At 42.5% G+C, this 13879-nt stretch overlaps 1 protein-coding gene across 2 annotated transcripts in view; it reads left to right on the top strand.

Moving 5' to 3' along the window:
• The window catches only part of LOC136441322 (retinoic acid receptor RXR-gamma-like), a 73002-nt gene extending 59389 nt beyond the window's left edge, over positions 1 to 13613 (top strand). For both annotated transcript variants that reach the window (XM_066437554.1, XM_066437553.1), the window contains 7 exons: positions 3113 to 4850; positions 5307 to 5563; positions 5856 to 6005; positions 7131 to 7298; positions 8097 to 8172; positions 9420 to 9600; positions 11047 to 13613. In XM_066437554.1, coding sequence (XP_066293651.1) covers positions 3290 to 4850; positions 5307 to 5563; positions 5856 to 6005; positions 7131 to 7298; positions 8097 to 8172; positions 9420 to 9600; positions 11047 to 11176 — 2523 coding nt within the window. In that variant the 5' untranslated portion in view covers positions 3113 to 3289 and the 3' untranslated portion in view covers positions 11177 to 13613. The remainder of the gene's footprint in view (positions 1 to 3112; positions 4851 to 5306; positions 5564 to 5855; positions 6006 to 7130; positions 7299 to 8096; positions 8173 to 9419; positions 9601 to 11046) is intronic.
• Positions 13614 to 13879: the final 266 nt, after the last annotated feature.

Raw genomic sequence — 13879 nt, 5'->3', positions numbered from 1 at the left:
CAGGATTACTTATCATTGTAGCTATAACTCATTGGGCCCCTAACTGCCATACAAGTATCTATTACCATGTATTTATTGTATTAGATATGAAGTAATTTGGGTAGATAGGGAATTTCAGGTACCTCATGTAAAAGCTTTCAAAGAGTATCGCTTTTTTGCCTATATTGTCCATCCTATCAATTTTAAAATGTCCCTATAATTGCTTTCTTTAATCATTTACAATGTAGTTTTTAGGACATGATGGAGTGGTGGGAGACCACTTCAATTTCTTTATACCATCTAAATATGAGATATAAAGATTTAAAAGACTAAAAAGATTAACTTATCTATCCTAGAAATGCCATCTGCATTTTCCCAGAGAGGGCCTTGATTTCCTGACCTATGCTTGAATAAAGGCTGGCCATGGTATTGAAGGCTGACCTTCGTTGCCTACATGAGGTCAAGGTTAAGGCAGACGCCTGACCAAACGTAACCTTTTCCCACCAACCTGAATACCACTACCAGTCTCTCCCACCTTGAATAATTGTGCGCCAACAGGCTATAGAAATGTGCCAGAAAAGTAGAAGTAGGAGAGATCAACTTGGGGTCTAATGCTCGCTCCAGGACGGCCTTATTCCTCTGGGAACCCAAACATAAGGTTTGGTGACCTGGCAACCCCATTCATTTCAGCCCCATTCATTCACCAATTCAGACACAGTAGTGGAGGGTCACTAGGCTATTTGGGATTGAATGGGGGTCAGACAGGGATCACTGTGCCTTGTGTGGAGGTGAGAGGGACAGTGTTGTGTTTGCTCGCTTGTGATAGAATGATTACTTGTAGTACCATGCTAGGACAACTTTCAATCAGATAGAAATTATTTTTAAAATTTACTTTTTAAGACAGTAGTAGACTGGTGTGTTGGTATGCTAGGGCAACTTTCAGGTTGATTGACATCTTTTCTAGGACTACGTTTGGTGGTAGGTTGGTATTTTGGTTGTTAAGTTTCTTGGGTCATAGTCTCAAAGAAAATATTTTTTCCGGTGCAAAAAACCCTTCCAGAGACTTGTGGTTATGTGTAAGTAAATGTATGATAGATGTACATGTAACTTTACTATGTATGGTTGAATATATCATGATGAATAAATTCTGACTATTGCCTGCAATACTTAATTCACAAAGATAACAGTCCTATATCATCCATTTGCTTGAGTAACTGTTACCTTGATGTCTAACCTTCATCGATGTATAAAAGTCCTATACTGGTTGCATTTCGCTGCCCTTCAGAAAAAATTGTGCTTAACCTTTAGCATACTGAAGTAGCCATCTGGCACCCAATTCCCTATTGAAGGTTAAAACAGTACTACCTTGTTCGATGTTTTTCCAATCAATATATCTCATATTCTTTGTCTGGTGGATTTATAATATTGACAATATCATAAATCCACCAGACACAATGTAGACTTTCTGGCCATATTTCTATATTACCAGCACCTAGACATCAGACCTGATGTGAATGGGATATCTACATGTACGTATTTTCATAGCCATAGGAATGCCTCCACCTGTCTGACCCACTGACTCCTAGCTTAACATGGAAATCTGACCGGGGGTCACATGAACATTCGCTTGGAATTTCCCATGGATCGTCCCTTTCTTTTAAATTTCCCGTTGACCCCGCTTTAGAAATAACACAGACAGTCCTTGACATAAAGATACCATTCAAATCGGCTCAAGTACTTTCTTTTGAGGACAAAAAAAAGAAGAGTGTCCAGTTGTACAAAGGGTATTGAGGATAAAAGCAGGTCAAGAGATATCTTGGTGTTTAGTTTTCAGTTGTCTATCTCTTCTATCATATGTTGGTATTGTGTGTCACTGGGTGTCACGCAGGCCCTTTAATTCTTTTCAAAATAGTACAGACAATTCTTGACATGCAGGCCTTAGCTTGTATGGACTGTCCAGTCCAACTTTGCCCTGTTAGATCACTCAGGGTCATGTAAGGTCACCTGAAAACACGGCAGCTAACCTGTTCCCAGGAATGTCTGCCTGTTATACTAACTGACCCTAAGATGAATGGTGAGAGCTCCCCTGACACAGGGTCTGGACTTTTCAGGGGAGAAATCGGGTCCGGAAAAAAAAGGGACGACCAAAAGGGTTAGCCCAACGGGTGGTCATCACAAACAAACGGCCACATTCTGTGCTAGCTTTCCCAGGGACTTGTCAGAAGGTGCACCGCCCCTTCTCTCTTTGTACAGATAAGTCAATCAAATGTGCGGACCCATGTAGAAATAGGTACTGCCAGATAAAAGCATGTGGGTCAGACGGGACCACAGTTACGTGCGGATATAAAGAGGCGCAGACATATACAAGTCCTCCCATTTGCGTCATGCTCGAGGTAAGGGTAGGAACTGTCGGTTGTCTCTCGGAAAGATCTACCGTTAAGTGGACGGGAGAGAATTCATAATTGGCAGAGGATTGGTCTTGCGTCAGGACTGTCAAGGATTGTACGTGACTAGTTGCTTAAGTTTAACAGTGTCTGAATATACATTGTAGCAGCCGAGTAGGTTGACACGTTATGAAATGGATGCCCCATGGCTGTGAAGGAGCGTTTTGCACATTAGATTTATTTGTCTCTAATTTTGGAGCAGGCTTTTGCAGACTGTCTGTCTGCCATTCAAATGTTTCTGGTTGTTATAATGTGTTGTTTTTTACCACAGTCGTAGTATTGAATGTCAACCTCATGTCAACATATCATGTTTTCCTGTTACAATCAATGTCTAAATCATTTTTTATTACTTCTATATGGATGTCATGTATTATGCGTTGACTGCGGGTATTAGGAATATTAATGTGTTTGTGTCTGTGTACACTTCTGTATCATATGATATGGTGGTGCATATAAAATATGTTATGAATTCTACACTCTAGCTACTAGTAGGTAACAAATTTGCATTTGTTTTTCTCTGGTCATACCCATAATCGACAATACAGTGCCACCAAACCAAACCCTCTTTTTTAGGATGGGCCCCTTTGGGTCTTTAATACAATTTGTAGCTAGAGTAGAGTGCATTTTTTTGTCACAGAAAACTGTCATTGATCCACCAACTGATTTCTTCTTCTGTTATGTTTGTACAGGTGCTGAAAGGTTCTCTATCATCCCATCTCTATCGTAGATCAAGACTTTTTCCCTGCTCTTCAAGCCAATCAGAGAGTCTCACCACCGTCCGACCCTCCCGGGATGCCCCGATGTTGTGAGCCTTCCAGGGGTTTGCGTGTAGATCAGCAGGGGAAAACCTAGATCACTCGAGCACAATGACCGAACATAGAGCTCATGTGGACAGCGCTCAAAACCACCAACCCTATGACAAAGTCAGTACTGTTGAAAGTCTAGTATCCAAAGGAATTAACCCAATTCTTGGGGAACATATCTTTCTTGGGAGGTCTCTTCTATGCCCACCCAAGCCCACCTTCAAGACTCCGAAGTTGCCTCTGCGTGTGCACTGGAAGATGTTCTCGAAGTCCGGTGAACACTCGGGTACGAAGGTACCCTGGCTGAACGCCTCCAACGATGCGCGGTCCCACGCTGGGATTGCAGCGAACGGTCAAGACGGCGAGGCCGAGAGACGTGGAGAAAAAAGGAAAGACGACTGGGACGGGCCGTCCACATTGATGCAGAGAGATAGAGATTACCTGCCCCCCACCCCCCCTCCGAAAAAAGACAAAAGGTGGAAGGGGTCTTCTCCTGCCACGTCTGACTGTAGCCTGTCCACCCCACATTCCCCCGCCACACCTCACTGCTCCCCAATGTCGTACCTGGACTTTAATTTGGACTCTCCCATCTGTTCTCCCAGAACTCCGATGTCCTTGGGTGACTGGTCCTCGCCTCTCAGCCCCAAGTCTAACTACGGCCCCTTGAGTCCCCTCCCCAAGCACGGTGGACAGAGAAGAACAAGGTCTCCACCGGAAAACGCCCTTGACCTCTCGTGGAAGGATATTAGGTCAAGCTCAAACGGGGAGGCAAAACCTTTGGAAGCGAGGCAGCACGTGTCCAAAGGCAAGAACCTGAACGGCCTCCTGACATCACCGCCTTTCCTGATGGAACCAACCCAAAGAGATGTACCAAACCATCAGCCCCCCTCCCCGGCCGGTAGACAGTCTCTACCAGACAAGGACCTGATGCTGAAAGGTTCCCCTCGCCTCTTGCACCCCGGCCACCACCCCATGGCCACCATGGGGATCAACATGCCTCCTCCACAGAGAAGCAGACAGAAGTCACCGGTCAGGTCACCGTCGGGGGCCAACCAGAAGATTCCCAATTATTCCTATCCTTCAATGGTCCCTATGGCCACGGGGTCCATGGCAACGGGGTCAATGTTTGGGGGAATGATGCCTGCTACGTCGCATCCAAGCATGTTCCTGTCCCCGTCCTCTCCCATGTTCCTCCCCAGCCCCTGCTCGCCCATGTCGTTGCCCGAGGAACCGGTGGCGGTCGCCGGCCCCTCGCAGTCTCCCCGCTCTCCCGCGGTGAAAAACGAGGAGTCGCCGTCGTCATTCCTGGACACGAGCCAACCGGACAGCACCAGTAGCGACTCGGTCGGAGAGGACAGCAGCTCGCAGCCCACCTCCTCCACGACCGCGGACGGCGACAGTCCGGTGGGGAAGCCGTGTCCCGTCTGCGGAGACAAGATCTCCGGGTTTCACTACGGGATCTTCTCCTGCGAGAGTTGCAAGGGTTTCTTTAAGAGGACAATTCAGAACAAGAAGAACTACAAGTGTCTGGCAGCTGCGAAGTGCGACGTGTCGCTGAAGACAAGAAAACGGTGTCCTGCCTGCAGGTTCTCCAAGTGCTTGTCTAAAGGGATGAAACTAGAAGGTGAGCGTCATGTCTTAGATTTTTCCTTAACCTTCAACGTGCATATTTGCTGTGGGTTTAGGTGGTAGGAAAAGAGTTAAAGTCCTCTGATCTTTTAGCAATGCGGAGAGAAGGGCAGAAAATCTAGCATATTGTCACTTCACCTTCTTGTGTTAATTACATATCACTTCACATATCAGTTGGGATCATTACAATTCAAAGGCAGCCCTTGATTTTTTTAATAACAACAGACAGAACGAAACCTGCAGCTCGAATGGTAGACCAATACAGTGTACAATACATACACAATGCTTACACATGTAGAGAGTGAAATTTGTATGATTTGATGATGTCAATGCAGAGTGTGACTTTTTAGTGTCCTGCAGTTTACCTGCAAACAGATAGATGGCGCACATTATACTATTCCCATGCGCAAAATGACATGCTGTAACATACATGAATATGAACTTTTTTCAGCCATACGCGAGGATCGTACCAGAGGTGGCCGTTCCACGTATGAAGGGGCGCTGCACACGGCAAAACTAAAGAACAATGGTTATGGCGAAGCCAAGAGGAGGCGCCATTCCATGGCCGGACAGTTAAACTTTGCACCGTTCCAGCCCCTGACGCCAAGCGCGGCCAACGGGTTCGCCAGGAACCAGCCTCTGGTGAAGGTCAAGCAGGAGCCTCTTTCAGACTACCCTCAAGAGAAAACGATACCACCACTTCTGCAGGTAAGGAACTTTGAAAGGGCAATACTGTGTTGCCCCTTAGTATGTGACCTTGGTTTAAGGTAGAGATGTACATGTAACTCTGTGACCTAACCTAAGAATCCTCTGTTTGTGTTCCCAGGAGTTTCTAACCCTGGAGTCTCTCACATGTACTTGTAGTTTACATACATGTAATTTTGTTGTCTAAGAATGCCGTGTTTGTCTTTCCAGGAGTTCCTAACTCACCTGTATTTGCACATACATGTACCCGCACGTGTAATGTTGTGTAATAAGAATCCTGTGTTTGTGTTCCCAGGAGTTTCTGACCCTGGAGTCCCTGATGGACGAGATGCAGCAGATGCAGCTGTTTGAGATGGACTTCGCCCGGCTGTGTCAGATGACGGAGATCCAGCTCCGGAAGATGGTCAAATGGGCTTGCCGCATGCCCCTCTTCTCACAAGTGGAGGTGGGTTGAGTTGGGGCTATTTAGTCCAGGCTATTAGCTAGCAGGGCGTCTTCTGGATGCCTCATACACTAAGAAATTAGACACCCTCCTTTTGCAGAGGACACCCAGAGGACACCCTGTTTCCCTGGTATTTGCATACACACACTGCCACTGTTGTTTTTTCCTCTCATATCAGACATGATTGACATGCAAAGCTATTGGGTAATTGTTATTCCCCCCCCCCCTCGGGTGTAGTTTGAAATGCAGCTGCTAGATGGCCTACTGTATCTCTGTTTCTCATTGCAACTACTTACTAAAAGATTTAATGATCCAGTAAACCTTTGTTTTATACACCATATTGAAACTTTTACCTGAAATGAAACATTTCATTTAAAAAATGACTCCTTTTCTGGTATTGCATTGGTACTCCATTTCTGGTATCTGTCCTTGGTGCTGAAAAGAACATCACTCACTGACACAACTGTCTGTATTCTACACTAAGTCATCATGTTGGCAATCAAACAGATGCAGATGATCTGTTTCAACATATTCTAGTTGACAGAGGCAGCTTGATGACAGCAGGGTTCAACTTTGACTTCCAACACACCCAAAATTTGCACAAATTTTAGACTGTATAGAACCAATCTTTGAGAAGATTTGAATCCACCATTCCTTGTAAAGATCTTCCACTGGTCATGACATAGAAGACAGATGCTGTGCACATTATCTAGGCATTCATTTACAGGTTCATGGTACCAGGAAAATATTTCCCTAGCTCTTTTTGAAAAGTACAATCAACAGCGGACCAGTGCCAAACATCCTGTCCTAAGAACATCAACCCTTTCCTGTAGCGTGTATGTTGGACATGCGACACAGCCGGGATTCAAACTCACAACTTCCTGGTCCAGTGGCAGGGTCACTCAACCACTGGTTTACACATGCTATAAATATTGAAAATTACAATTAAACATTGAAATCCACCAACAAAGATGAACTTCTCATCATTCCAGGAAGTTATCACTCCTTTGGAGGAACCCTTCCGTTGTCAGTCTTTAGGCTTTCTTCTGTCTAGCGGTCCTTGGCCATGTACGGCCCAGGTGTTATGAACTATGCTAACAGTAATGTTAATGTGCTTCCCCCCTGCAGAGTGAGGACCAAGTCCTGTTGTTGCAGAGTGCATGGGGAAACCTGTTGTTGCTGTCAGCCTGCTTCCACTCCCTGCCTCACACCAGCGCGCTGTATGGAACTGAGGAGGGCAAGAAGAAAGCAGAGTCCTTAGGGCTGGACGCCTTCATCACACGGATGATAGACCAGGTCAGGGCCTCTCTGTAGTCTCTTTCACGGTGTACATGTTGGTTTGTGGGTATATAGGAAGAAGTGGTATAGGTTTGGGGCCCCTAGCAGCTTGTTCTTGAACGTCAGGGGCATTTTTGTTTAAGTCTTAAAAGGTGGGCAAGAAAAAAGCAGAGTCCTTAGGGCTGGATGCCTTCATCACATGGATGATAGACCAGGTCAGGGCCTCTCTGTAGTCTCTTTCCTGATGTACCTGTTTGGCACATAGATACATGTATCACGGAGCTGGATGCATTCATTGCACAAGGGAGATTTTAGTTCTGTAAAACCTTCTTCATCACATGGATGATAGACCCCCTGGTGTGTGACCTTGATACTGCAGCAGAACTTCCGTTTTTTGTATCATCTGTCATGAATGTGCAATGGTCTTGATTTTTTTATGGTAGATAGCTTATAAGGTAAAGAAGAAGTAGCTCATTCTGGCACTACAGGGCCGTTTCTGGTCCACATAGACCAGATTTTAATCATTCCTCTGAGTGGTCTTCTTGGGCAGTATCATAGTGTTGGATGCTTTCAGCACACTAATGACCCAGTCTTTTTGTAGATTTGTGTTTTACATGTTTTACCCATAGTTTATACATTATTTGTTTACCATGCATGTATGTACACCACATGTACTAGTATATTGTCTACAGTGGAGAACTTGGTAACATGCAGTTTCAGTAAAGGTTGACAGGGGGTGCTTCTGCACTAACACTGCATGTCTGATTGTTCCAGTTGATATGTATGAATGTTGACTATTTCTCATGTATCTTGCAGGTGGAACACTTGCGAAGGCTAAAGGTTGACCATAACGAGTATGTCGCATTGAAGGCCCTCATCCTTCTAAATCCAGGTAGGAACATCATTGAGAAGTTTGTTCATTTAGACCCTTATAGTGGCCGGTGGCACATAGAGCAGCATGTTTCCTTGCTGTTTCAGTAGCAGCAGGCTACATTTTTACAGCTAGGGGTTGCTAGCCCTTCCAATTTAGCATCCACGGAACACCCATTTTATGTCCCTTCCGAAAGACAGCTGCAGCCCCAACCATGATGTCCTGACCCAGGATTAACCTGGCGTCTCCCAGTTAGCAGCTAATTGGAACCAGGCGCCCAACTGTGAGGCTGTTACCAGTTGAGCTACAGGGACATCTCTAGTGCTTGAAAAATAGAAATTGATAGTTTGCAGCACACCTTGTTCACCTGTCACAGTACAGTAATGTCTTGTTGACGACAAGTGAAGCAAAACGCAATTTCAGTTGACCTTTCCTTCGGGTCATCTCCGTACCCCCTCAATTTACCCATAAATAGATCACCGTGCCCTGGATTCAGGGACACCCTTTTGTAACCGACGGTTTTCACACTTGGCTTGAGCTGGGCATCACAATAGATAATTGCTTTGTAGCTGAAAGGCTGATGTCCAGTGACATGTCCACTTCGCTTTTCTTCTAGGTGTGATCTCTCAAATACAGCTGGCTGTAGACATGGCCTAGGCTTTTGGGGGGGTTGACACTGGCAAGAAATTGTGTGACCTGTGATGAAGTGTTAATGAAAATTTGCTTTTGTTGGCAATTCGTACTGCTTCTATTGTGAAAACATTACATTTTCTAAAGTTGGTCCTGAAGCCCCTGTCAAACTGTATGAAAATCAATTAGCCAACGAGTCGGCTAGCTCTTAAATGACATTCTTGGCAGTAACACACCTATAGTTCTCTAGATCATCGTATGATTTTTAGGCATCGGCTGCAAGTCACCGAGTGTCATTGAATAAGATAGCCTAAGGGTAGATTGTTTCGTCCTTTTACCAACCTCTACCAACATACCAAATGTCATACAGATCCATCCATAACTTCCAGAGCTATGCTGTTCACAATCACAAACAGACGCAAACACACACACACACGCATAGACAGACAGACAGACAGACACACTCAGCCAAATAAATATATTAACCTTCTTGACGAAGGTTGCAACAATCAAAATATAAACATACAAGCTGTCGAACCTCAGACTGAGTACGAAGCCTCTCTCTCCAACACTAAAGAAAAAATATGAAAAAACAATGTACACACATCTAAGCCTTTTAAACATTTTCCCCTCTGCAGATGTGAAGGGTATAAAGAACAGGAACCTCCTGCTGGACTACCAGGACCAGGTGCAGGTGGCACTACAGACCTACACAGAGTCCCACTACCCCGAGGACCCCAACAAGACTGGGGAGCTGCTGCTCAGGCTCACGGAGATCGAGAGAGCCTGCTTCATCGGCAAGGACCATCTCGTCTTCAGGTAAGTCTCACAATGTTACAGAAGATACTGTAGAATGTTTAACCTTCTCCCTGCTGCCTAACTCTGTAACCAATGGAAAATTTGGTGCCAAACAGCTACTTCAGTGTGCTAAAGGTTTAGAAGGGTTGATAGAGGCAGCTATTTAAAGTACATGTACGATAGTTTCTTAAGTCTGTTTATCCTGTCTGTAGAAACAATTTGTCTAATAGACTTAGAATTCATACTCAGTAACTATAAAGAAGAAAAGTGGAACAGTATAGTACACAGTAACTTTGTGTTCATGTACAACTGTATGAGATTGTGTCATGTAATTTCTCTGCCATACAAGTCATGTATATCATGAGTAGTTTAATCTGTTGAAAAAGCTACCTTTGAAGTAATGAATGTAATATTTAATTTAGAAATAAGTTATAATTTTGCTTCTCATCACATATTCTTAGTCAGCATGGCCTGCTGCTGCCTGCATTAAGTTCTTGTAATGTAATGCTAAATGTGCACTAGCATGATATGCTGATTTCTGAACTTTGGTCTTCAAGATCTGTGTGTGCATGAGCTCTGCAAGCACATTTTCTCCGTAGATGTACAGGTATTTCCTGTATACTGGTGTGCACTCCTGCTTTCTTCTAGCTCAATCCTCAGAGTTGCACTTTTTAAGTTTTCCCCACAAATATTTCATACTTTCCACATACAGGTATGGACACCTCTGCCTCAATTTCAAGGCTTGCACTTTTCAGTTTTCCACTGCTTTCCCTAGCTCAATTTCTAGGGTTGCACTTCTTTGTTTTCCCCTGCTTTCCCTAGCTCAATTTCTAGGGTTACACTATTCAGTTTTCCCCTGCTTTCCCTGGCTCAATTTCTAGGGTAACCGTTACACTATTCAGTTTTCCCCTGCTTTCCATGGTTCAATTACTAGGGTTGCACTTTTTACAAAATGTAGTTTTCCCCTGCTTTCCCTGACTCAATTTTTAGGGTTGCACTTTTTAGTTGTCCCCAGCTTTCCCTGGCTCAATTTTGAAGCTTGCACTTTTTAGTTTTCCCTTCTCTCTATGGCTCAAGTTTTTAGGGTTGCACTTTTCAGTTTTTTCCCTTGCTCAATTTCTAGGGTTGCATTTTTTAGTTTCCTCTGCTTTCCCTGGCTCAATTTTTAGGGTTGCACTTTCTAGTTTTCCCTTCTCTCTATGGCTCAAGTTTTTAGGGTTGCACTATTCAGTTTTTCCCTTGCTTTCCCTGGCTCAATTTCTAGGGTTGCATTTTTTAGTTTCCTCTGCTTTCCCTGGCTCAATTTTTAGGGTTGCACTTTTCAGTTTTTCCCCTGCTTTCCCTTGCTCAATTTTTAGGGTTGCACTTTTAGTTTTCCCCTTAAAACTTTTGGTGCCTCTGATCATCTGATCAGTTTTTCTGGGGTGCAAGATTGTACTTACGTGGTCCACTGTATCTTGTCTTAAGGTACATCACGGGACAACTGCCCACGTGTCAGCTGTTGACGGAACTTCTGGGCGTGGAGTCTACAAATAAAGACACTGGTCAGGGCTCATCTCTCTCTACTGAGCTGTCCGCAGCTGGTTTGAATGAATGAATGAATGACTGAAGTAGCTTGCCATCCAGTGGCTTAGGTGGTGTGAGGTTAACGTATCTTTCCACACAAGTCTTACTCAATTAAAGATATGTTTGTTTGTAAAAAAAATAAAAGTGGGATAATTATAGCCATCATTTGTCTTCACACATTTGTCTCAGGAGCTCAACAAATCTGGTGTTTAAAGTGTAACGTAACACATTCAAAGATGATGTTAACTTAAAACCATTGTGTATGAAAAACAACTGCAAAGCAGTTCTAAGGAATATTCCTGTCTATGGGTGCATTTATACGTCTATTATCTATAGGATCTTGCTGGCTATGATCGTATAATTGAAAGGTGATTCATATCGACTTGATGTTTTGTTGTGTTTATCATAAATGGTGTATTTGCCAGGTATAAAAAAATGGAAGGAATAATTAAACCTGTTCTGTATTGTGTAAATTGTGCTATGAAAATTGTATGAGGAGATGATAATAGAAAACATCAGCCAGGTATACGTATGACCAGCAATATGTTTGTACAGGTTTCAACAACGTTTAAGGTCTTTGTTTCGAGCCTTTGAAATATGCACTTGATGACTGTCCAAAGATAGAGGTTATTCTCCAAGACAGATGTGTACCATAGTAGTTATAGACTGTGTATGTGTGCATGTCGGTACCGACTTTTATAGTGGTTGTAGTTTTTCAGGCACCTATACTGCCACTGGAGGTGGATTGCTGTGTTGATCTTCGTGTACAGTGAAGTACACTTTGTACTGTGGTAGTAGACAAGACAATATATATATATATATATATAACATATATATATTTATGTATATATGTATGAAAAGTGGATTTTTAGGGTGGTATGACAGACCAGGAATGTTATTTTCCAGGCGTAGAAAGTACTGTGATTAATATGTAAAAAGGTAAAATTGAGTGCTTAATTTTTGGTAAATTTGGCTGCTTTAATTGTTCTTGATGGCAAATTGTGTCTGGACCTGTTTAAAAGTAATGTATGGGAAATGTGGGAATTGTGTTCAACTGAAATTATGAGGTAATAATAAATTCCTAGATATAGTATGTAATTGACATTTAAATGACATTTGGCCACTATCAAAAATATTGTTCTTTTGGGTGCCAGAACCTTAGAAATAAGTTCAAAAATTAACAAAATCCAGGATTGTACTCAAACTTTTGTTGATGCAGGTCATATCATGACTCCTACAATAAAACCTTTTATTAGTATATTTATTATGTTATTTGCCCCCTGTCATGGTCCTATTCAAAGAAATATTTTTATCAAATGTTTATTGTCATAATTCCCCAATGACACTATATTACAGTAATTTTGTGTATGTACATGTATATGTCTGAATATGTACACATTTCCAAGTGTGTAATTATTTGTTACTTAGAAAACAATGAAGACATTGAAGCAAAATTATGATATGAAGTTTACCTGGACAAGTTGCTTTTGCAGAGGGCTTTGCAGTTATGATTCATTTTCAAAAGTATATTATTTCATATTCCTTTTAGCCTCGACCTATTTTAAGTATGTACAATCTATCTGTCTTTTTCTGGCTTAGCTCTTTCAATACTAGTAGCCATTACCCCAGCAAAAAAGTCAAGGAGAGAATGGATTAAACAAAAAAGTACAGAATTGGAATACTTCGAGAATGCCCAGCTGCCAGTGTAGTGTATAAATATGGTTTATGAGTCATAGTGAATGGCAGCTTTAAACATATACTCAAGGTCCATGATAATATTTCCAAGTCTTTGACCTGTGCTTGTATGTGGGGGTGGGGGGGATGTCTAATATCCTTTAAAAACAGAGAGGTTGTACTTAAGATCATAGTCTAACTATTCTGTTACCAAAGCCTTAATTCAAAACCAAAACAGCTCAGTTCCAAAACTAGAGTCGTGACTTAACTGATTTTGAATCAGCACCTTAACGTGCATTTTAAATGTACAACTGTAGTTTCTGAGGTTTGACATAATGTCCGCTTTCCACTAGACTACGATCGCTGAGCTGCTTTTGAGTGACCAAAATTGAATTTGCAATTCTATGACCCTTGATTTTATAATTGAAACACGATGCAAGATGTTGAAGTATTATTTAAAAGATAACAAAACATGATACAGTGAAAAACACACCAAATGTTAACAAAATTTGTTCCTTATTTATGAAATTTGTTGAGTGACCTGTGAAATTTTTGGTTGCTCAGTGGTTGCAGCCTCTAATGGAACGGGGGTGTAAACAACAACATAGTGTAAACAACAATATCATAGTGTAAACAACAACAAAGATGAGGAATATAGACAACAATACTTTGACAGGACCTGGGGAGAGACAACTGTACATGTACACAATGCAGCTTTATTTTTTCCACAAAATATAGATACGGGTGACAATATTTTGATGAACGTGTACAATAAATCGGAAACTTGAACTCTTCATGCTTTTTTGAGTTTTTTTGTTGTTGTTTTATAAAATCTACTGACATAATTCCACCAGGGTACATAATTCCGCCCCCCTGAAAAGATACGTCCAAACAGATCTCCAACCCAACGTCCCCCAGTATAATACACTCCTGTATATATCTAAACTGTGCATACCTGGGGGTGCTGCACTAGAGATCTCTCAAACCCACTGTTTTTTAATGTGGCGGATTTATGTAACTCGGCGGATTAATGTTGGAGGTTACTCTGTTTTAGGGAAAA

Source organism: Branchiostoma lanceolatum, chromosome 9 (assembly GCF_035083965.1).
Source record: "Branchiostoma lanceolatum isolate klBraLanc5 chromosome 9, klBraLanc5.hap2, whole genome shotgun sequence".
NCBI lineage: Eukaryota > Metazoa > Chordata > Leptocardii > Amphioxiformes > Branchiostomatidae > Branchiostoma > Branchiostoma lanceolatum.
This window is presented reverse-complemented; position numbering and strand designations above follow the sequence as displayed.